The sequence below is a fragment of the Dasypus novemcinctus genome, chromosome 9, assembly GCF_030445035.2.
Source record: "Dasypus novemcinctus isolate mDasNov1 chromosome 9, mDasNov1.1.hap2, whole genome shotgun sequence".
Taxonomy (NCBI): Eukaryota; Metazoa; Chordata; class Mammalia; order Cingulata; family Dasypodidae; genus Dasypus; species Dasypus novemcinctus.
This window is the reverse complement of record NC_080681.1, coordinates 63418540-63444047: the sequence shown is the minus strand read 5'-3', so window position 1 is coordinate 63444047 and position 25508 is coordinate 63418540. Positions and strand designations below refer to the sequence as shown.

Genomic DNA, 25508 nt, shown 5'->3' with positions numbered 1-25508 from the left:
TCAAGAAGGTTACAATCTGAAAGGCAAGGTAAACATAGAGAGAAGTAATTGCAATGAAATATGGTTGGTTGGAAATAGAGGCATGTGCATGCATCATGGGAGCTTGGAGGAAGGGACCTTATTCCAACCTCAGAACATTTTAAAAGATTTGTAGAGGAGAAGACTCAATACTGAGTATTAAAAGATGAGTAAGAGTTAACCAGTTAGAGAAAGGTGGGAAAGGCAGTTCAGGCAGATGGAAATGCTTAATAATCTATTTCATAGTGGAGCTGGGTATATCAGGTTTGAGAATAGGAGCCATTGACATCATCCAACCAATTTCCCTTCCTCTGATTTTGTGCTTACCAAGCAATCTTCCAATTAGAATTTGTCCTCCCACGTAGAGGAGCATGTGATGTTTAGAAAATATGAAGACCTTTCCATAAAGTATAGCTCCCTGTAAATTTATACATTGGTGAAGGTTTAGTCTTGAGTTCTTATGAGTTGGACTACATTAGCTGAATGATCTCAGACCAAACTGACAAAAATCAAATTTGGGGACTTGAAAAGCTGAAGATTATTAGACTGTTAATTATGGTAATGACCAAATACCACTATGCTAGGAGGCCATGAGGTTTTAACTCATGAATATCTCAAATCCATTTACTTCTTTCCATCTCCATTGCCACTGCACAGTTTCAACCATTTTCAGCTCTTTGCATAGACTACTGCAATAAAAAATAACAATGCTACTAGCAACTAGTCTGTGTACTCCCTACATGCTGGGTACTGTGCTTTGATGTAGATTATCTCACTTAAACCCTACTACACCCTATGGAAAAGATATTTGTTTCCCCATTTTACAGATCCAGAAATTAGGACTTAGACAAGTTAAGTAACTTGCCTAAATTCATACTGCTAATAAGTGGCAGAGCCAGAAATCAAACTCTTCTTCCAGATTCTGAGCTCTTCATTGTTATTAACTATTTCTCCTTGCTGGGTTCTAACATCTACTCTCATTTTCAAATTCATTCCCCAAAGTTGCAACCAGAGTGATCTTTTTGAAAAACACAGATTTAATTAGGCCACTCCTTTGATAAGTCTTTGCAAAATTTTCCCATTGCTTCCAGAATAAAGTCCACGTTCCTTTACCAGCCTTTCTATCCCACAGTTCATTGAAAACACCCTGATGTACCCTGTACCTAAAATGCTTTTCCGCTTTCCATTTACCTAGTCAATTCCTATTCCTTCAAGTCACATAACTTTCCAAGGTAAGCCTTCCCTGTACTTTCTCTACCATAACCCTACTTTCTATTGTGCTGGGTCCCCTGAAATCCCTGTTATAAATGCTTATGAGCTTCTAAACTTCTTGGTAGCTCTTTTCCCAGCTGTAATGAAATAATTTTGTATAATTATTTGTCTCTTGTGGTAGGATATCGGCTTCCATTAATCTAAACATGTGTCAATAATATTCACCATTAAGCCCTTAATGTTTCATGTTATGCCTACCACCTAATAGACAGTAAAAAGAAATAAGTTAATATTATTAATTTTATTTATTCATTAAATAAATATTTATTGTGTCATATTCAACAACTAATAGCCAAAATCTATCTGGTACTTATAATGTATCATTACTGTCCCAAGCACTTTACATTAATTAATTCATTCATTCATTCATTCAGTAAATACTACAACCCATTAAGTAGATGTTGTTATTATTCTCATTATATGGATAAGAAAATTGAGGCACAGAGAGTTAAGAAACTTCTCCAAAATTAGATCACAGTAACCAATGGAACCCAGGCAGTTTAGTTGCAGAGACCAAGTTTTTACCCAATAGTCTATGCTTTTCATAAATATTTCTTATATATATTGAGTTTGCTGGGAAAATAATTTGATGGAAATTTGTCTCCATCTCTGAGTGCTTTCTTCTATCATTGTTTTTTTTTAAAAGCAGTAAGTTATTTTTTTAAGATTTATTTATTCATTTCTCTCCCCTTTTCCCCCCTTCTCCCCCCCTCTCCCTCCCTCCCTCCCCAGTTGTCTGTTTTCTGTGTCTATTTGTTGTGTGTTCTTTGTCCGCTTCTGTTGTTGTCAGTGGCACAGGAATCTGTGTTTCTTTTTGTTGCATCATCTTGTTGTGTCAGCTCTCCGTGTGTGTGGCATCATTCCTGGGCAGGCTGAATTTTCTTTTTGCACTGGGCGGCTCTCCTTATGGGGCGCACTCCTTGCGCCTGGGGTTCCCCTGCACGGGGACACCCCTGCGTGGCATGGCACTCCTTGCGCGCATCAGCACTGCATGTGAACTAGCTCCACACGGGTCAAGGAGGACTGGGATTTGAACCGCGGACCTCCCATGTGGTAGACGGATGCCCTAACCACTAGGCCAAGTCTGCTTCCCTTATCATTGCTTTTTAACAGTGGATAATTAAGTTACTTGAGAACTCTTTCACACTGGTGGAACATAGTATTAACTGGACGAGTACAGATTTTTATTAGTAGGTAAATGCCAAAGTCAAAATCCTGGAGAGCAGATTTTGATTAAGAGTAACAGCACTAAAAAAGTAAAAGGTAGAGCAATAATGGATAATGTTATGATGCTGGCATATCAAAGGCATAGTTTTGCCTTGTATAAATCTGCCTCTGTGAAAGAAAGAGAAACTTAAACCATTCGTTTATAACAGGTCCCATGGCTTACCAAAAAAGATGATGGAATTTAGAGTCAGAAAACTTACATTCAAGCACTTTCTTGCTCTCTCTCTCTCCTTCCCAACTTCCCTCCCTCCTTCCCTTCCCTCCTTTTGTCTTTTTCTCAATGTGACTTTAAGCAATTCATTAAACATGTCCAAGCTTCAGTTTTTTCGTATTAATAATGGAAAATGTAATAATAATAATAATAATGATAATTATAATTTCTATCTCAAGGAAAAATGAAATACACAAGTGAAAATGCTTTGTGAACTGTCAAGTTATATATACAAACGCTAGTTGCTATTGGAATTTTTTTTAACTTGCATTCTTACAGGCTTTTCTAAAGAGATTGGCATTAAATGACCTACTTTTCACTGTTATTTCCCTTAAGGGCAAAGAACCTCTTCTTCAGTGAATCCACCCAGAGTGAAAGCCCTGTCATGTGCAATAGCAAAGTTTCATATTTATAGAGACACATTAACAAAGCCCCACCTAAGAACAGGCCACGTCGGGCTTATATATTTTGCCTGTGGAAGAATTAAGTTAGATCACGGGTTCTTAACAAGAGGTCTGTGAGCTTGAATTGAAATTTAAAAAGAAAACATTATTGTGGGGACTTGTTGGTGTGGGTATGATATATTTATTAAATAATACACAGTACAGTGTGGACTTAGTAAGAGGTCTGTGGTTTTCACCTGACTGACAAAGGGGTCTGTGGAACAAAAACGGTTAAGAACCCTTGAGTTAAAATATGTATCTCCAGTCCCTTTGATTTGTTCTAAGAATGTTTTATTCAATGTTAAAACAGTATGGGTTCTTGAAATGTTGCATTCTAACACAGTTGTTTCACTTACTAAATTACAAACATCAAAAGAAAATATATCCTTTTGGACACAAAAGTGAAAAGAAGAGATATTGCTAACCATAAGGGAAAAAAAGCATGACTTAGGCTGCCAAATAAGTAGACCAATAGTGCCAACTTAACTCCTTTAAAATAAATATAAGAGAGACTGATTTCAATATTTATGTAACTATTTCAAATTTTAAAACACTTATTGCACTATGGAGAGGAGCAGAGGAATGAAATAAGCATGCTAACTTCAGGGCATTTAGAGTCTAGTAGGAATCAGAGATACAAATCCAGGACAAAATTTGAGGATAAAGCTAAAACCATAGACAGAATGTAAAGAATCCAAACAATACACACTTCTCCCACCCAAGAATCAGAAAAGTGGTTTTTTAGCTCCATTTAGGACTCTCTCTTTTTTCCCCACAGAATCTTTGTTTTAGAAGATTTTGTGGTTCAAGCAATTGGGCACCTGCTTCCCACATGGGAGTTCCCAGGTTTGGTTCCTGTTCCTGCTGCCTCCTAAAAAAGGCAAAAACAAAGAACAAGCAAAACAAATAAGGGAACCAACTCAGGGGAGCCAGTGATCAAGTGCCAGTTTCCTATATATGAGGTCCCAGGTTCAATCCCCAGCCCCTGGTATCTTGAGAGAAAAAAAAATCTGTATTTAAAAGTATTAGTCTTCTAAATTAAAATTTCCATTATTTTGTGGAGGCATTTATTGACTATAATGGCACACATTAAGAGCTAGGAAAGGTCCTGGGATGATTTCCTTTCATTGCCAATAATTTGCTTTATTTTTAGGTTAAAAGTGCAGATTTTGTTGTGATTCCTTGTTCAATGTCATCCTGTTTCAACCAAGCACTCCAGTCCTGTAGAGGAAAACTTCCTGTTAGCTTGTCACACAACAGTGTGCCCCAAGGCCATTGCATAAAGCTGTTATGTCCTTTGGGCACTGGCCAAAAGTACTCAGCCAGGTGACAAGGGGAGCTGAAATTCAGCCCATGCATCGCTTTTCAATACTTCTGCCCAAAAGAATACTTCTGTCAAGAAAGAGCATTTTTTTCTAACTTTTATAAAAGCACTGTGTGTGCTGGGGGGAAGGGAGCTGATAAAGCACCTAGCTTCATAGCGGACCATTTTGGAAAATGGGTACAGGGTTTCCCATATAATCATTAGCAATGATTGTTGTTAAGGCATCTTATTCTTTGTTATAATCCCGGCACCCAGCAGCAGGCTTAGCACATAATAGACAATGCATTTTTGTTGAATGAATGAATGAATGAATGAATGAATGAATGAATGAATGAATGAATGAACAGCTTTCTTGTATACTTCTGCATGTCTCAGGGCCACTGGCCTATGTAAGTCAGGATTTGGTCTGTATTTTAGAAGAGAAGACAAGCACCAAGGAAGCAATTTCCCAATCTGAGGTCAGGTTGTAGGAGGGACATTTTGGGATTTCATGGGTACCTTACATGCTCATCCTTCACTAGGGCCAGAACAAAACTCCAACTGACTCAACAACCTAATATGTGGCCAGTAACCCTTAGAAAAGTGGCCTTACACCAGGGAAAAATTTGTGGGGAGGGATTAAAAAGTTTCCAACAAATGCCAGGCACTGTACCAAACACAGCATGCTTTGATTCACTTAATTCTCACAGCTAGTTTATGCTGTCTTCCTGTTTTATGGGTGAAGAAATGGGGGCTCAGGCAAGCCACCTATTTTGTCTAAGGTCTCACTCCTCATAATTGGTAGAGTCAGGTTATAATCAGCTGGGTCAAAACTCAATGTGCTCCAATGGTTGTTAGTAGCAGTATCCTTTTTTATGTCATATGAAAAACAATTTTTCTGTTATTTTTCAGCTCTATGAGACTTACTCAAACTCTGTTGATTACCCATTGCTAAAGCCTCAGCCAAAAGAAAAGAAGTATGTTTCTAGAACTCCTGATACTTGTTTTTCAAATGGTGCTTTTTCCAGATGAGACTATCTGTTGGGAGTCTGCATGGAAAACCAGAAAGATTTGGGTACTTTGTAAAGCTTTCAGTTGCTAATCACATGACTTGTGTAGGATACTTACCTCTCTAACCCTCCATTGATTTTCTTATCTATATTGAGTAATGCTATTTAGGGTTTCAAAGATAAATGATATCAAATATATAAAGGGGTTCTTTCCCCACTTTCCCCAGAGATCAGTGGGGTAATAAATTTCACACTTTCCTGCACAGTACCTGGGGCCAGCTTTTAGGGCACCAGAGGTCTGTTACCAGCTGGGCTGCTGACTTCATAACTGCTAAAATCTGTTCCCCTATTTCCAGACTATGAGCAGCCAGTTATTTGTGGCCAGGCAGAGGTTTCTAATTACCCTTTCCTGTCTCTCTTCTCTGGGTCTCTCATCTTCCCAACACTCCTCTGCAAGCACACACACTTCTGCTACATGTACATAAAAAGCAGGGTAAATTGGAATATGACCTAAGTATTAGATGAAATTTTAAAAAAAAATTTTTAAACAAAGTGGAGATCATTGAGGAAAAAAAAACAAGATTGTTCCGCAGCTTGTATAGAATGCTCTCATTTTGGTTATGTGCATACACACACATACATGCACACACTCGGAAATGGTTAAAAATGGTTATCTCTGCTTGGTACAATGTGACATTTCATTATTTCAAAATTTTCCTTCTCTGCATTTTCTAGTTTTCTACAATATACATAAATTCCATCTGTAGTAACAAATGAGATATTTATGAAATATGTACAATACTTAATGGTTTATAGTCTGTTTTGTGCATAGTCTCCTATTTTATCCTTCCTGTGAGATCAGGGTAAGTATTTTTATTTCCTTTATTTTACAGATAAAGAAGTTTAGTGTCAGAGAGGTTAGGTACTTACCTGAGGTCACTCATTGTAGCAAGATTCAGGACCAGAGGCATACCGGTTTTTCCAAATCAATAATGCACGGCCTCCCTATACCCTTGGCTATTAGGTGGATCAGAAAAAAGGAAAGGAAATTCAAGGAATGACAACATTTAGGAAAGCAATTGCACAGGAAAGACCCCCAGGGTAGGATGCAGCTTTAAACCTAGCATTTTCAGAAATATATGCATTTTCAGTGCTGAATTGAGCCCTCTATTTCACTGAAGGAGATACTATGCCTACCAGGAATCTGAGGGGACTATTTGTTCTAATCATTTAACCTCTGACCTCATTTTTTGTACCGTAAGGTAAATTAGAGATAATCATACCTCTTCAGTACCTGTCACACTGAGATGTTGCAAAGATTAATGAATAATGTGCTTGGAGCCTATTTGAGAAAACAGCTATTCGAATTCCAGGTATTATTACAGATTATCACTTATGGTAATTATTCATCCATTCTCTCTTCCTGTTTCTCAGGGTACAGTGCAATATCTACTAGATCAGCAAAAGGAAGAAAATCTTCCTTTGCTGCTTTTATTGATGTGAGAAAGGAAAAGGGAAGAACAGAAGGCAGGTTGGTTCTCCTTGCTCCTTCTATCCCCTGAAAAGTTTTGAACCAGGGTTGACTGCATAACTATACATGGTCTCATTGCCTGCTCTCATCTCCCTTGAGAACTGCTTCTGTGGTGTTAAGCAGTATCTCTTTTCAGTGACATCTTTTATAAAATGGGAAACATGACTTGGCTTCATGGGTTTGCAACCTATACAGTTACACAGGGCCCCATCTCAGAAGGGTCCTGTGATTGGGTTTTAATGCTCTGTAGTTACCATCTTGAAATTCTTGATATGTTTATTTTTGAACTTGTGTTTTGCAAGTGAATTCTGATGGGACAATGGAATATGCACCAATGGCTCATCTGTAGTCCCACCTCTGCCACCTGCCTACCTCTCCTGGACAGGTTTTCGTTCACCCACTGCTCTGGTCCCTGATGCTCTGGAAAGCAGCCAGCCTCCCTCGTCCCACCCACCCCAAGACTGCTGCTGCCCTCCAATCTCGGGCACAGGTGCAGGGACAGTTCAGGTTGGGCATGTGTGCCTTGTGATGTCTCAGGTGGGGCATGGTGGCAGCTGTCCCTGTCCCAGGCTGACAGTGCCACATTGTGACTAACAAAGGCCATGTCTCAGCAAGGACAATCCCTTCGTTCACCCCTGATCCACATACCTAGCACATCCCAGCTCAGAGTTTGACTGAGACAGAGCCCGTAGGAAAGAGAAGTGCCTGGCTCAACAGCCCTGGAGCCCATGGCTAGGCATGGCACATCAGTCTGGTGAATGGTGGGATGGGTTCCCCAGTAGCTGATAAACTATGCAAGTCCCCCAAGTTATGGGATAGGGGTCTCTGGGCTCCTATGAGGGTCTGCACTCGCTCCATGAGTTCTCCCATGTCTAAGGAAACATGATATTAAATAGTAAATAAAAACCACCATGCACTATGCAGAGATAGATGTACTGATAGAACATTATCTTCAATACGGACAGCACTATTCAGCATATTGATCAGTACCTTAGGTATTTCTTCTATTTTTCAAAAATCTATAAATAACATTTTCTACTTCTCCCATGCCATTCGTTAAATGATGTTGTCCTTGTATTTTTTTTAACTTCTTAAGGTAAATGTTTATATTGTTTGATTAGTATTTTCCACAATGTAAGTTAAATAATTATTCAATGATTATTGGTTTAGCTTTTTTATCTTTTTCAGAATGAGTTGCTATCATATGTAAATTTATTAGGTAAGAGTGGAATCCATTCTATCTTCAACAGGGCTTAATTTCTTTGGACATATCAGATGGTGAACATCAAGAAAGATGTTCCATATGATCTAATAAGAAAGGGTAGGCTTTGATTTATAGTTTCAGTTCATTCTTTGTTCATAATAAAGCTACTTTGTTTTATTTTTTAAAAAACCATCATACTATGCATTAATTGTGACAAATGTATCATAGTAATGTAAAATGTTAACAATCAGAGAATCTGGATGTGGGATGTGCAAGAACTTTCTACACTGTCTTTGCGACTTTTCTGTAAATCTAGAAGTATTCTAGAATAAAAAGTGTATTTGAAAAAAAACACACTGTGACAGGTTAAGAGAAGGACCACAGAAGAAAGAACAAACTTTATACTTTATGCCTTTAATAGCACTTTTTTTTCCCTTCTTTTGTGCAAGGGACCCTGTATGTTCATTCTGCAAATGATGTAGCTGGCCCTGACTACAAAAGCCTTCAATGGGTATTCAGTTCTGCTCTTGTGCTGTCTCTCTTTCTATTCCTCTTCACATTCCTGCCCACCTCAGATGCTAGAACTTTGGATTACTGTATAGCCAGTAACAATTATTCTTATACATTGATCATACACTAAAAACTGATTACCAGACCACACACTTGGTATTCTTTATCCCATTTAATCCCTTTTATAACCTTATGATATAAATATTGTTTTCCTATAGTAAAATAAGGACAATAACTATCATCCTGATAGAATAAGGATCAATAATAATTATTTAGCTAGAGGAAATTAAGACCCAGGTGTGGCAGAAGAGAAATTCAGAATGTCTGCTTTTCACACACCAAAGCCAGGGCTCTTTCCCCAGCACTACAGATGTTCTGTTCAGTCTCTGGGTGCTCAAGCAGTTTCAGGCTGCTTGGGCAGGCACTGCCATTTTCACTCCTCCAGGGAGTCACTGGGCATCTACTGCATGCAAGCCCTGGCTCTGGTGTTAGAGCTTGGAGTTATAGCATCAAAACCAGTCCAGGGATGCATGGTCATTTTCTTTGGCACTACCTGTGTCACCCCTAAGCAGCAGCTGTTTGATGCCCCCATACTTAGCAAACTCTGACATCTGCACTACCCACCCCTCCCTTAGTTACTCTGATAAGAAGACAATGCCAGAAACACATGCAAGTTCATGTAAAATGGGCCACAAAAGAAATCTCAGCTGGGGAAGCGGTTGTGGCTCAAGTGACAGAGCTTCCACCTACAGTATGGGAGGACCCGGCTTCAATCTCTGGGGCCTCCTGGTAAAAAAGAACAAGAGAAAGCATGCCTGCATGGTGAGCCAGTGCCCGCACAAGTGAGTCATGCAGCAGGATGATGATGCATCAAAAGAGAGACAAAGGGAGAGTCAAGGTGAAGCGCAGCAGAAACGAGGAACTGAGGTGGCACAATCAACAGTAACCTCTCTCCACATCAGAGGTCCCCAGGATTGAATCCCAGTGAATCCTAGAGGAGAGAAAATGAGAAAAGAAGACAACATGGACAGCAAAAAACAGCAGGGCAGCGGACAACCAGCAAGATGGCAGCAGAGTAAGGAGCTCCTAGAGTCAGCTCCTGAGACAGGGCAATTAGTAAACACCCAGAGCTCTCTGGAGCTGGCTGAAGCACCTGTTTGGGGGCTCCAGGAGACCAGAAGAGCATCCTGCAATGTCTTTGAAGGAGTGGAAGGAGGAGACTGCCCATCTGCAGAGAAGACTCATAAGTAGAGCACTCCATGCCATGGAGGCTGGTGCCCATCCTCCACTGGAGGCACAAGCCACCTTGGGAGATGTTCCGTGGCTGGAATCAAAAGCTCCACTTACCCCAGAGATGGTTGGGCACCAATTTCAGCTATTGATGAGGAAATTCAGTGGGCTGCAGTATAATCCTGAGAACAGCTAAAGTTTGAGCCTGTCCAAGTCAGAAAGAGGCCAGGAGCTGCCTGCCATCTTAACTCCATGCCTGACACGAGGGGAAGCGGGCCAGACTGGAAATCCCAGTGCTGGTGGGGACTGACTTCTTCCCATCCAGATCATATTGCACGTCTAGCCTAGACCCCAGTGCCACCTCTAGCAGGGAGGAAGCTGAGAGGAACTGCACCAGCCTCCTCGGGAAATTGCTGGCCAAGCCACGGAGGCTGGTGATTGTCCTACTCTGGCAGCACGAGCTGCCCCAGGAGTTGTTCTGTGACAGGAATTGGAAGCTCCATTTCCCAGAGCAAGGGAGGAGGAGACGGTTGGCTGCCGATTTCAGCTAATGGTTGATGGACTTGGCTAGCTAGGAGATAACCTTGGGAATGGGGGTGTATGAACCATCTCAAGTCAGAAAGAGGCCAGTAGCCACCATTCTGACTCTGCCCTCAACCTGAGGGGAAGCCAGGCTGACTGAAACTCTCAGTGTTGGCAGGAACCACTTTCTTTCATGCAGATCAGCCTGCAGCTTGCCTAGGCTTCAGCCCCACCTCTGGTGGGAAGGAGGCTGAGGAGCCCTGCATCAGCCTATATAGGTAACTGCAGGGAACTTCGGCTGGTATAGACTGAAAATTCACAAGTCTACCAGGGCAACTGCAGTCATCTTGGACCCACACTGCATAGATTGTTGCCCAAACCTGCAGCTCCATCCCTGCCCCAGGCAGGGGAGAAAGGGATATGAAGCCTCATCAGTCTCTCTGGGCAACTACAATCTAGGCCTGCACATGGATTATTCCACATAGCTGTGATACTGTCCCTGCCCCTGTCAAGGAAGAAAGTTGAAAGAAGCTTCATTGGTCCCTGGTGCAATGAGGGCAGCTTGAGCCTCCACAGCTTACAGCACCAACTACATGCTTGGCTCCCACTGCATAATCAGCAAGGGAGAAATGATAGGAAGCCCTAAACTAAAGAGAAAAACTACACTGAGAATCAATACTCTAGTAAGCCAGATGCGAAGACACCAACAAAAAATTATAATCCACACCAAGAAACAGGAAGATATGGCCCAGTTAAAGGAACAAGATAAGCCTCCAGATGACATAAAGGAGTTGAGACAACTAATTATAAATGTTCAAACAAATCTCCTCAATAAATTCAATGAGATGGCTAAAGAGATTAAGGATATTAAGAAGACATTGGATGAGTACAAAGAAGAATTTAAAAGCATACATAGAAAAACAGCAGATCTTATGGGAATGAAAGGTGCAATCAACGAAATTAAAAAAAACATTGGAATCATATAATAACAGATTTGAGGAAGCAGAAGAAAGGATTGGTGAGCTTGAAGAAATGGCCTTTGAAAGTGAACATATAAAAGAAGAGGTGAAGAAAAGAATGGAAAAAGTTGAATGATGTCTCAGGGAACTAAATGACAGCAAAAGGCATGCAAACATGTGTCATGGGTGTCCCAGAAGGAGAAGAGAAGAGAAAAAGGGCAGAAGGAACATTTAAAGAAATAATGGTAGAAAATTTCCCAACCCTATTGAAGAACATAGATATCCATGTCCAAGAAGCACAATGTATTCCCATCTGAAAAAAATCCAAATAGACCAACTCCAAGACACATACTCATCAGAATGTCAAAGGCCAAAGACAAAGAAAGAATTCTGAGAGCAGCAAGAGAAAAGCAATGCATAACATATAAGGGATATCCAATAAGATTAAGTGCCAATTTCTCACCAGAAACCATGGAGGCAAGAAGACAGTGGTCTGATATATTTAAGATACTACAAGAGAAAAACTTCCAGCCAAGAATCTCATATCTAGCAAGACTGTCTTTCAAAAATGAGGGCGAAATTAGATTATTCATAGATAAACAGAAACTGAGAGAATTTCTAAGCAAGAGACCAGAATTTCAGGAAATACTAAAGGGTGTGTTAGAGCCTGAAAAGAAAAGACAGGAGAGAGGGGCCTGGAAGAGAATTTAGAAATGAAGATTATATCAATAAAAGTAACTAAAAGTGTCAAAAGAGTGGTGAAAATAAAATATGACAGATAAAACTCAAATAGTCAGGAATAAACTTAACCAATGATGTGATGCACTTGTGTTCAGAAAACTGCAACTCGATGTTAAAACAAATCAAAAAAGCCCTAAATAACTGGAAGAACATTCCATGCTCATGGATTAGAAGACTAAATGTCATTAAGACATCAATTCTACTCAAATTGATATACAGATTTAATGCAATCCTGATAAAAATTCCACCAGCATTAAATAAAAAATTGAAAACTCAGTCATTAAATTTATTTGGAAGGGTAAGGAGTCCTGAATAGCCAGAAACATCATAAAAAGGAAAAGTGAACCCTCATCTCCAGACTTTAAATCATAATAGCTACCTATAGTGGTAAAAACAATATGGTACTGGTCTAAAGACAGACACAATAGACCAATGGAACTAAATTTATGGCTCAGAAACAGACCCTCACAGGTATGGTCAAGTGGTTTTTGACTAGTCTGTCAAACCCACACAGCTCAGGCTGAACAACCATTCAACATATGGTGCTGAAAAAATCGGACATCCATAGCTGAAAGAAGGAAAGAGGATCCCTATCTCACACCTTATCCAAAAGTTAACTCAAACTGGATCAAAAACTAAAAATAAAAGCAAGAACCATAAAACTTCTAGAAGAAATTATTAGAAAATATCTTCAAGACCTGATGGTAGGTGGTGGATTCTTAAAACAGATAAGAGAAGGACTGAGTGTGGCCTATTGATGTTTAATGTATGTAGTTTTAATTAGCTTTACTGTAAAAGTGTGGAAATAAATAGAGTGGATGGTAACACACAGTGAATAACAGCTAGTTTATAAATGGGGATGTGACTGAAAATGGTAGTCTAGATATGTAAATGCCAGTTGACAGAATGCTTGAGAATAATCTAGGAACTGGACAGCACAGTAAACCAAGAGGTGGGTGAGAATTGTGGTTGATGGTACAGATGCAAGAGTGTCCTTTGTTAGCTAGAACAAATGTATATCACTACTGCAGGGAATGTGGGGAAGCATGGGAAAAATACAGCTGTAGTGACCTATGGACTGTGGTTAGTAGTAATAATATAATATTCTTGCATCTATGCAAAAGATGTACTGTGTTGATGTTGAGGCAGTATGGAAAATGTGAGCCAAATGTACACTATGGACATGGTAACAATCAGATGATATTATTTTATCTGTAGCAAATGACACACCACATTGTGGTGTGTTGATGGAGGGGTGTTGTTTGGGAATTCTGCACATGTGCATGATTGTTGTATAAGTTTACAACTTCTGTCATAAAAAAATGTATTTAAAAAATAGTAATAGGATGGGTTGGGGGAAAAACACACCAAATGTAAGATAAGGACTATGATTAGTAGTAAGATTTTGACTGTTTTTATAGTTTGTAACAAATGTCTCATGACAATGCAAGATGTTGGTGAAGTGTTGATATATGGGATCCCTGTATGATGTTATGCATGTTCACTCTGTAAGTTCACAACTTTTACTATACACTTACTTGTTTATGTATGTTCATATATAAATGATATAAAGATAATAACAATCGGATTGGTTAGGGGAAAACTACTTTGTTTAGTAGTAATATTTTGACAATGCTCTTTAGTTTAAAAGGTTTAAAAACAATGCAAATTATTGGTGGTAGGGTGAGATGTTATATGTGTTTGATGATATATATGTTTGTTTTGTAAGTTCACAACTATTATACACTTATTGTTTATGTATGTTTATATATGAGTGCTATATTTCAATAAATTTAAAAAAAAACAGCAGGGCAGGAGGAGGGGAAGAGGGAAAATAAAATTAATCTTAAAAAAAAAGAGCAACCCTTGGTGTGTTATTTGTTTTAAAAAAAAGAAGTCTCAACTATAGGTTAAAAATTTAGGAAATGACAAATCCTCATAAATTTAAAACGTCATAGCTTTCACTTAAAAATATTGTGGTTGACAAGAATAAAAGAGAGAGATGGAGCAAGCATTGACCAGTCATTGACGCTTCCCTTATACCAACTCTGGAAATGCCTGTGCTTCTTCTGTGTACTAGGCAACAGAAGAGCTGTGGTGGGGTTAACACTTAACTGGTATAGGTTTGAAGAAAGAGCCCTTCTCGCTTTTTAGTGCTTCTGCTCCTGTAATTACTGTGTTTCTTTTGTCAAGCTTGGGTGGAAATTGGATCTCTTCTTTCCTCTTCATGAAGGAGAAATGATACATATCATCTTATTGTCATTTTGCATATCGGCTGATTCAAAAGGTGGTGAGCAGCAAGCTACTTACTCCCCATCAGCCTGGGGGCTGCCTGACTGTAGTCACAGAGAGCCACAGGTTGTGGTGTGGAAGACTCCGAGATGGTAAAACCTGAGTAGTTGGAAAATGGTCAGGCATTCTCTTATTAGAGGCTGGAAGGGTTCTGGCTCTTCAGGAAAGACATTTGGAAGGTGTCCTCTTATGGAAGGAAATAGGAGGCAGGGGGTGTTTTAAAAACCCTAGAGAGTGAGGAGATTCTTTGTGTTGAGGCAGCGTTGCAAAATTGAGAAGGAAGAAAAGAGGGAAGGTATGTGCCTGCCTGACTTGATAAGAGTTTTTCTAATAACGCCTCACTTCTTGTCTTCACATTTTCGAGGAGTGTGAAAAAAAAATAAAGGAAGTCACCTCCAGTGGTTTTGTGGCCTTTTAAAGATGACATACAGGATATTGAATTTTACTCCCTGTTTATCTGAAGTGTAGACATATTTGGGGCATAAACCAAGCACCTATTCTTTGAAATGTGCATTTGTGGCTAAGTGATTCAGTCATTTGAAATCACACTTCTGTTTAATCCTTTTTCTGCTTTAAGAATCTGAGTGCCACACAAATAAAACAATTCATATAATAATAAAAACCTATGTGGTCTTGCTAGGATTTCTGTATAAATGCATAAAAATGTGTTCTGAATCTGACAGGAATTTGTGTAGTCTTTTTTCTTTATACTAGAATACCATACAAGATATTTGATTTCATTAAGCACCTATTATGTACTTCCATTTCAGAAAGTTTGGTAGATTAATGAATATTGTTCCCCTCAAAAACAGTCATGTATGAGGAAAAAACTGCTTTTTATGGTCTATAGCATCCTTAATTCTTTTAGCGTTTATAAAATTAATTCATTGTTTATTAACACTCAGTTCTTAAGTCAATAATTTGATATTTGGTTAGACCCACAAACTTTGAGGTATGAAATGGCACCTTGTAGACATTTCTAAACAGTTTTAATTATGCAGCAAAAATGTGCTTTGAAAACAATATTTTTTTCATCTGGACCACTAGAAAAGCTATCCAGAAAGCCTAGATTCCAGAAGTGACAATTCAGAGCCCCCTGGCTTTAATCAAAATGAAAATCTGCAGCGTTCACATCTGGCTCCACCTGAAAGTCCGGTTCAGAATTTCCCTGTGATCCTGGCACTCCCAGAAGGGAAGTTTTGGCTTTGTTTAGTATAACAAGGGCTGCAGGAGTCCCAGGCCAATAAACGTGTTCACCGAAAACTCCAGACAGTTTCTCTTAGACTGAAGTCTTATCACTGACTTCACAAATTAGACCTCAATTCGTGTCTAATTAAGGATGGGTTCAGAAGAAGGGAGGGATAGCCAACGTCTCTTACTTGTGCGGGTCAGTTTTGCAGAATTAAAAGTTCTGACATTAACACAGTCCCTGGAATGAATGAATGCCTAGCCTTTGAACGCAATTGTCATTCTTTTCACCAAATTTTCGACAGTGTTTCCTTTAAAAGAAAAGCAAAACAGGAAAATGCTTCCCTCACTTCTCCTCTAGACAGCAAACACTCAGAAATGACATCACGCACCCCCAAGAGCCCCGGGATGACTAAGGGCAGGGAGCTCTAGCCTGAGAAATCTCCTCACAGCTACTGCCTTTAGTTTTAGGGCACATTTATGCAGATGAGTTTTTAGAGACTGTTTCCCCGCCTTCTTCCTCTGAGGAAGTTTCTTGGTAGATTACTGACACCTCATCCAGGCGGGGGTGAAAACTTGGCCGCGGCCATCCCAGGCAAAGCACCACGGTGATTTGCTCTTGTGGTGGAGAGAGCTGAAAGGAAGGAGTCAGGCAGCGCTAATAATGAAGGAGCACAGTGGCACCTTCAGCAGTGCAGCGATCAGCAGTGGCAGCAGTGACTCGGCTATGGGCAGCCTGCAGCCGCTCCAGCCTGACTACATGTCTGTGTGTTTGTTTGCAGAAGAATCTTATCAAAAATTAGCAATGGAAACGCTGGAGGAATTAGACTGGTGTTTGGACCAGCTGGAGACCATACAGACCTACCGCTCTGTCAGTGAGATGGCTTCTAACAAGGTAAGAGAGGACCACTTATTCAAGTGTGACCGTTCCGGGAGCTTCCAGCTCCCCCTTGCCTCTGTCTGCAGCAGAGCTGCATGAAGGAAGATGTTTGATTTTTCTCAGAAGATTCTGTTCCGAAGTGCCACACTTAGCTGCGTCTTGTTGCTACAGCAAAAGTTTAAAATCCAGAGATTTTAAAATCACAGAAACCAAACTCCTTTAGTAAAATGGTGTAGTTTGGAATATGTTTGAGGTGAGAGGTATTTATCAAGCTTTCAAATCATTTACAAATGAAAATGCTTTTTAAAAAACAGCATTTATAAAGAAGCAAAAATCTGAATGAATCCAGCCGGTAAAATTTATAACATTGTTGCATTGCAATCAGGTATTTCAGATATATTCACTTATATACTTTTAACAACAAAATGACCTCCATATATCAACAGGAGAGAATGGCTTGTCCTGAAGATTGATAAATTTCTTTTGAGAAGAGCATTCTGAGATTTTCTGACATTTCTTTTCTGTGGTGCTGGCATGACCTGAGTCAAAAAAAAAAAAAAGAATACTTTGTATGCAAAAGAAAGTTATTTTTTTGAAGTTTTCATAGTGGAATAATTAGAAATTCAGTTCCACCCATACTGCAAAGAAATGGTTTTCTTTACAATCCCCAGACAAAAGTTAGTGCTGAAGCACTTTAATTATCTATCATTATATCATTTGTTTAATTAACACCTGGACTTGGAGTGCTAATTTGTGTAGTGAGAGTTGTTGTTTTTCTTCTTTCTATTCTTTCCATAGAGAGTATCTGCTTTACATATAAAATGTGTGTATTTATATATTTGTGTGTGTGTGTGTGTATTGTTGGAAAGTCTTAGCATTGTGCTCTCCTAAGTGCAAATTTTCAGTCTCCAGTCATTCTAGCCTGAGGTGTTGTCTTATATTTCTGAGTCTGGGAAGAGATTTTGCTCCACACCTGTCAACATGCCCTGTCCAGCCCTAGCTTTCCTGGTGAACCAGCATCCCTCCTCCCTCTTTCCTGGGGTTTAGAGTATCACCTTCCTATCAAGGCTGGCTGGCTCTTGCTCAAAGATTTGAGCCAAGGAAGCAAGCAATGCATCCTTAAGAAGCCTGAGGTGGGGGAAGGATTCTTCTCACTCGGGAGTACTTTACTTTTTGGTTAAGAAAAAGGCAAAAATAATTCTCTTTCCGAAATTTTAGTTCAGAATTCAAGTTGAAAAAAACAACAGGAAAAGGTCACATTTGAAATTTCACTGTGTGCTGACTTTCTGTGAAGCACTCAGTTGAAGAATATCTTCAGGGATTTTCCAGGATATTGTAAAATTCAACCGACTATTTCCCCATAAGGAGAGCTTAACTGCGTAACTTCTCCAAAATGCACTGGACTCCATGTTGGAGGACTTTCACACACGGTTTAGTCTACTTTGGAGTATGAACAGATACTGCATTCTCTTCAATTTGTGAAAAGTGATGCTCAGGCAAGACGTAGATTTTCTCAGCAGATTTCACTTTAGGAAACAAGGTGAACTTTTTTTTCTGGAGTTGCTAATGTAAAGTAGGCAGTTAACTCCAGAAGTGAGGCAGGGGAAGAAAACCCACAGAGAAACTAGAAGTTGTCATTATTTTTCAGTTTTGAGTGTTGATGAATCATAGCATGCTAATTAGATTTGTTTCTAGGGCACTGAAATTAGACATTGTCTGTCTGTCTTGCAATTTTATTAAAAATGATTTCTAATTTCAGTATAGTAGTTAATAAGGTTCCAAGGTCAGCGACTATGTAGATCCTGGTGAGAATTCCGATCACTTCTGTCTTCCGTTCCTCCTTTATGGTGTGGTGTGCAGGAAACAATGAAAGCTGAATAGTCAATCAAAGAAGAGCTAAACCTTAATGCTGGCATAGTTAGCTAAAGTAGAAGGCCTGCAGCCTCACCTATTTACAAGATCTATAGTGAGAAGGTAATGGGGCAAAGCAATTACTCAGTGGATGAATAAAGTCCAGACTGACAGCTGAAGTCAATTGCAGTTTTTAAAAAGATCCTTCAGGTAAAGTTGAAGCAATCCTTAAACCATGGTACATATAATGCAATGAGAGTTTTGTTTGTAGCTACCAAAGCAATTTGATCTATGCCCATTTTGTGGGGGACTGAATTATCTCTGGCAAAAATAATTCCACATTCAATTTTAAATATTGTTGAAATTATTTCAGCTTTCCATCCTAAGCTGTTTAAAAATATCATCATCATCATTATGTAGTCTTATCTCGTCAACTCTGCTTATCCTCAACTGAACAAAGGAACAACAGAAAACCTCTGAGCTAAAGATCTGGTAGTGAGTGTGAAAATGTTAAATGGAGGGATTATGTGATGATCACAGGCTTTAGAGTCAAAAATTGTGGTGCAAATCCTGGCTCCACCATTTACTAGCTATTTGGTCTTGCCTAACTCTTTAACTGCTTAGGACTCAGTTTTTTCAACTGTAGAACAGTGATAAAGGTGGTACCTACCTTATGTGGTTGCTCTAAATATTAAATGAGATACTGCATCAAAAGCACTCTGCAAGGAACCTGATATGTAGTAAAAGTTCAATAAATGGTAACTTACTAAAAGTGTCCACTGCAGTTTTGCAACAAATATATGTCTCTAATACTGTTTCAGCTGAATGAACTGCTAGTTTTGCTTGAGATCCCTGACCTTACTTAAGAATGACGGGACAGCCAGTGTTATACCTCCAGGATATTTGGGATTCACAGATTTGCCAGTCTACATGCAAATAGTAGAGAAATGACTATGTCTAGTAGATGAAAAAGAGCAAGCAGTCTTTCATATTTACTTCATCTGGATGGGGTGGTATTTTGTTTGCTTTGTTTGTTTCCTTACTAATTCTTTTATATTTTGAAGATAACTGAGTGACTTAAAGATTGTAACTGACTTTCCCAACTGTACTTCAGAGGCTAGAGAGCTATACAGGGAACTGTTTCTGTGACTTATACGTAGACTTCTCCTTGGCCCACTTTTCCTTGGCCCTTAATGCTGGCCACAGGCCAAATGGAATCCCAGAATCAGAGAAAGATGCAGCCAGGTGGGTTGGTAATATAAATTATTTTCCACCAAGAATTATAACTAGATGAAACATTTCCAGCAGGCATTTTATGAGTCAGTATTATTCTTTTTCAAATGAAAAGGCTGTCTAGAGAACCTTCTTCCAACAGCTCAAGTTTAATTAGACGGGATAGAACTGTTTTGCTTAACAGATTCCGTTCTTGGACTTGTTCATTGATTTTTGTGTTTCGACTTTTATCACCTCCTGAATTAGAAGAATTGTCTTACACTTCAGTGAAATGCATCAGAGCATGAGTTCCTCAGTGGCAAAACAGTCAGATGTTTTGAAAACAGGATGCTTTGGCTCTGTATTATTAAAAGAGGAACGGAAAGAGAAACAGTATAGAAAGGAAGAAAGCAAATGGCCTCAGCAGGATCCCCAGCCCAACAACAGCATAAACAGTGACCTATCTTCCTGACCTCTGCTGTGGCTCAGTTCCTGACCTCGTGTCACCAAAGCCAACTGACGTCATTGGAGGAGGATAGGAGGAATGGCGCAGCTGCTGTGAGGGTGACTAGAATTTCCTGTCTCCTTCCGGACAGACGCAGTCAGAAAAAGTACAGAGTTGCAACAACAGTGGCTGAGGGAGGACCCACAGAGAACGGTCCCAGTGAGGCGTAGTTGTGACTGGAGAGGGAGGAGGGTGTTCCTTCCCCTGTTACTGAGAAACATAGTCTCTTCCCTGGAATTTTCAGGTGAAAAATGTCAAAGGCGTCATTCGTAGCCAGTATGTTACACGTTTTTCATAAGATGAACATACTGTGGTAGTCAATGAAGAGCCATGTTTAGGCAGCTCGTCAGCTAGAGTCCCCTCAGGCCTCACCAGTGACTTTTCATTACCTACTAACTTCGCCTGGGGGCTAGTTTGTGTGTGGTAGGAAGTTTTGGGTCTTATCAGTGGAAATGGATTATTGAAAAGAGCAATCGTAAGAAAACACCCGTTCTCTCATTAGGATGAAACATTGGAACCTATTACTTAGAAAATGTTTGCTAATGAAACTTATAAGATAGGAATAGGAGATAGGTGATAGGCGGGCCTTTTTTCTTAAGGCTACATGAAGTCAGCTACAGATACCATCACAGAAGAAGTGTGTCCTCCTGGCTACTTGGGTTTATTTTTTCCAGTTTTTCAGGTACAACAATGCTGGAGTACTGAGTGTAAAAGTGTCTGTGCACTTGGGTGGGAAAGAATAAGTTCACACAGTTCTACCAGCCTGAAGCCGCCTCTGACCCTAGCAGTACGGCGGAATGTGATCACGACAGACTGATAACCTTAACCACCGGTGAATCATTTTCAAGCTAACTCAATGATCAATAACTATGGGAAATCTTCTATAGAGCAGAACTGGAAGCAATAGATCTTATTGACAAGTAGGCTCATCTTAGAACTCTACCAGGAAAAAGGTAGGTAGGTGACTAATTGCTGAAGGAGATGAATGTCATTTTTGCCCCAAATTAAATGAAATAATTAGAACATTGCCACCCTTAGGGCAAGAGCACCCTAGTCTTTTCCTCCAGCTGCACTCCACCCCAGGAGGCAAGGGGTCTACGGACCAAGGAAGCAGCTGTGTTCCTTGTCTAGACCACACTTGACATCCACATTCTCTGCCTATATGACTTGGAACCCATATCCAGAGCCTGTACCAATCTCTTCCCTGGATGTCCTGCAGGAGTGACACCCTTAGACCCAAGTGGTAACCAAGAAGAGTAATTTAGGGTGAGGGAGAGTTGTGTGGGAGGGGCTTAGACATGCAGGCTGTGGTGGAGAGTGTTCACAGACCTGCACATGAGGGCCCTCGCAGAGGCAGGACATGGGAAGAGAAGGAAGGTGGGGCATGGTTCAGGGGTTAGTCCCCCCACCTTGCACCTCCATATCCAAGGATGTCAAGAATTCTACATTCAATCTGGACCAGTCTCTTATGAAAGTATATATGTCATGGTAGAAGGCTAGAAGGTAATTAGATTTCTAACTTTATATATTTAGATTTATAGTGTATGGCACCACAAATGTTAGCTGTGACCCTGAATTAAAGGCGGAATAGAGTAAAAATCAGCTATGACAGCCAGGTGGGGACTTACACATTTTCTGGCCCAACTTTTTTCTTTGCTGCTCAGATTGATGTAGAACAAAGTATAGTGCAGCAAAGTAAAGTAAGAAGATCCTGGGATTAAAACAGGAGTTTAAATTCTATTTCTGCCTTTATTTAGGAGTGTACATTGTCCAATTAAATAATTTTCAGTTCTTGAGTTTCCTTATTTACAAAATAGAAGGGTAGGAGAAGACTATCTCCATGGTCTCCTTCCACTCTTTATTGATAGAACAGTGATAAGAAAATTGTGTGTTATGGTGTGTATGCAAACATTGTGCTAAAGACCTACATTCTCTTATTAGTGCTCACATTATTATTCTCATTTTATAAATGAGCTAAGTGCAGTTTAGACAGTTGAAAGAACTGGTCCAGGTTAGATAAGAAAACCAAGATTCATACCTATGGCCATTTGACTTACCATCAGTGATCCCAACAGAACAGATGAGAATAGTAAAAAGTTTGGAGATATTTCTTCTAAAGGAACTTTGTAGTGCTTGCTGGGAGGTCTTATTCCTCTAACTCTGGCCATAATTGGCTAGGTCTGATTCAAAATCTAATCTGGAACTACCATATTCTGAGCCATTAATCACCCCAAGCTTAGACTTTCTGATTGGGAAACAATGTCTACTAATACAGATGAGGGAGAAGCAAAACTATACTAAAGAAAATAGTTGTAAAGGACTCACAAATATGTAAAGAGCAGTGTTAAATTAATCCACTGCCTATCATGGATCAGTTTGCTAAATTCAAGATTTAATTGTTTCCCCAAATTCTTTACTGTGGCCTAAGATAAAAGAGTAAAGTTTTGTTTAAAGGACATTAGTCTATTCCCAAATGACTTATTTCTCCACTCCACCCCCCAAAACAAGGAGAGAAGCTATTCTTATTTTTAAATTTTTTATTATTTGAATTATAATCTGTCATATACTATGGTCTTTAAAATGTATGCAACATGACCATAAAACTGAGAGTAATACTTCAATAGCAACAACCAGTATAGGAAAATCTCCTAGAAATAATGTATGGACTGATTTCCTTGAATTTTGTCTTCGAACAAAGATGAAAGAGAAGATTAAGCTGTTCATTCTTTGCCTAGCATTGTTTCAATTACTCTATGACAAAATAGAGTTTTATTATTGAGAGTAATTCCAAGTTCCAGTCTTATTAAAACCTAGAAAAACAAACTGTTTGAAATTTATTTGGTGCTTTGTATCTTGCTTAATTAAAATATATCTACATTGGTATTTGTGGAGCTATTGCTGAATTCTAGGGCATTTAGCTGAATCTTTCTGCTATTCACTTGAAAGATCCCAAGTGAGCAAATCCCTAAAAAGCAGGCAGGAATCAAGTGAATAAGTGAAACTATCCTTTGGTTGTTGCACCTCTGGCTAGCTGATAAAGGAGCATTATATTCTCAACATCTGATAAATAAGTCATTTTAAGGGGAAGCCTCACTGCCCACATAGAAAAAGTCAGATATGTATGTTTCTAGTGTTGAATATGAATCTGGAACACTAGTTCTGAAAAATAGAATTATAACACACAATGGAATAGAATAAATGGTTGATGTTCACTTTTTAAATATTTTTTTTGTCTTTTTTTGCTAAAATATGTCCAAATCTGAAAGGCTGCTAAATTCTATGTCATTGTTATCTATGAAAGAAAAGGCAAGTGTGGATCTTGTTCTTGTACTATTCTAAAATATCTGACTTTCTCAGTAGAAGTCTGCTCAGCAAGTGGAGGTAGTTCAGTTATCTGGAAGCCAGGACTTACTAACCCAGATGCCAGGAAAACTTTATGTCACATTCGATAGATTTCACGTTCCTGAAGGCATCGTGCACATGGTCTATGTGCTCCCTTGATCATCCCTTCACTTAAGCATTTTTCAGGAACCTGCCAGTCTCTCAGTCTTGTCCACTTGTACGTGATGTTTCCCTCAACTGGTGCCAAACTGTTTAGTCTCTTGCATTTTTTAACTGCAATTTCCTTTGTTTGATTTACTTTAAAGTAGTCAAGCACTTCCACAAAGAAAGGACTGTAAAGTTATTTAGAAATGAAGAAGACAGTACAATTCCTGGGTTTTTGTTGCTGCTGTTCTTTTATTGTTGTTGTTATTTCTGTTTTGGGAAGTGCCCTGTAATCTTTTTCTCTTTGAGAAGTGCCTGATTGTCTTTTTCTGTTTATGGAGTAAAATTTAAAGGCTCTGAGTCATGCAGATCTGCTCATCAGTTACAGTGTGTTTCCTTCTGACAATTATTTGCAATTTTAAAATGTACTACTTTTGAAACCTAAATAAAGTCCTCAGAGATGACAATTTAGGGAATTTATCAAAAATATATTCTTCTTCACTGCATGGGCAATTTCATCTCTTTATCTTTTTTAGTTATTTAAAATGTGGTAATTTTTTTAAATGATCATAAAAAGACCTATGTGACCAATTTCCCCTTACTCTTTGCTGTCATCATAATGCTATGACCTTCAGCAATACTAGAAATGAAATTTGGATGCAGATAACAGGAAGTAAAAATTATTAAACCAATTTCTAAAATTTAGGTTTAAGAATTCAATTTACATGAGCTGCTGGTCTTTAAGCTCTGAAAAAAATAATTGTTATTAGCTATTTTTGGAAAGAAATCTGAAGGAAGAGAAATGGTCATTAAATGAAAAGTATCTTTCCAGATCAACCATATAAGTTGTCCTAAAACTTATCAGACAGCACAAAGTGAAGTGTTATTTGGTAACTATCTAATGTCTTTGGTTAGCATAAATGCTCACTTTGGTAAATTGAACAACAAAAATGTTCTAAATATTTTCTTTCTAGTTAAAATATTACATGGTTGCATTCAATAAAATTCCTAGAATTTTAAACCCAGGAGGGAGCCTTAAAGATTACCTTGAAAAGCTAATTAAGTTTTCTCAACAATACCAAGTGAGGGTTAAATATCCAAAATAATCCAAAGGACTATAGTGAAATATAATGCACAAACTAAATGAAAGGTAATGTTATTAGGACATGACTTCCCCAGAGTCAGGTGGTTAATGAGTAGAAGATTAAAGTAATAAAATATAGGTCTGAGTACAAATCCAGCTTGCTGTTCACCTACAGTTTAGTCATTTCAAATAAGAGAACTAATTTGGTATACCTGAAAATGTGGTGATCAAAATATAGCAGGAAAGAGTTAAAGTGGGTGACTTCAAATGCCTCTAGCATTGGTTGCTTTTCTTTTCTTTTTGCTGTTTTTTTTTTTTTTTTTTTTAAAGATTTATTTATTTATTTAATTTCCCCCCCCTCCCCTGGTTGTCTGTTCTTGGTGTCTATTTGCTGCGTCTTGTTTCTTTGTCCGCTTCTGTTGTCGTCAGCGGCACGGGAAGTGTGGGCGGCGCCATTCCTGGGCAGGCTGCACTTTCTTTTCACGCTGGGCGGCTTTCCTCATGGGCGCACTCCTTGCGCGTGGGGCTCCCCCACGCGGGGGACACCCTTGCGTGGCACGGCACTCCTTGCGCGAATCAGCACTGCGCATGGGCCAGCTCCACACGGGTCAAGGAGGCCCGGGGTTTGAACCGCGGACCTCCCATATGGTAGACGGACGCCCTAACCACTGGGCCAAAGTCCGTTTCCCGTCTTTTTGCTGTTTTAATTTCTGAATATACATAAATAAAATTTTGGAAAGTACAAAAAAATATAAAGATAAGGAAAAAATCTTACAAAGGCAACCGGGGTTAACATTCTCATTCTTGTAACTGAAATGATACTGTATTT

The 25508-nt window shown here is 39.2% G+C and overlaps 1 protein-coding gene across 6 annotated transcripts in view; it reads left to right on the top strand.

Annotated features, from left to right (window-relative positions):
• PDE4B (phosphodiesterase 4B) overlaps positions 1 to 25508 on the top strand; it is a 778920-nt gene that overhangs the window by 720896 nt on the left and 32516 nt on the right. For all 6 annotated transcript variants that reach the window (XM_058303419.2, XM_004483673.4, XM_071217404.1 and 3 more), the window contains one exon: positions 16444 to 16556. In XM_058303419.2, the coding sequence (XP_058159402.1) occupies positions 16444 to 16556 (113 nt within the window). The remainder of the gene's footprint in view (positions 1 to 16443; positions 16557 to 25508) is intronic.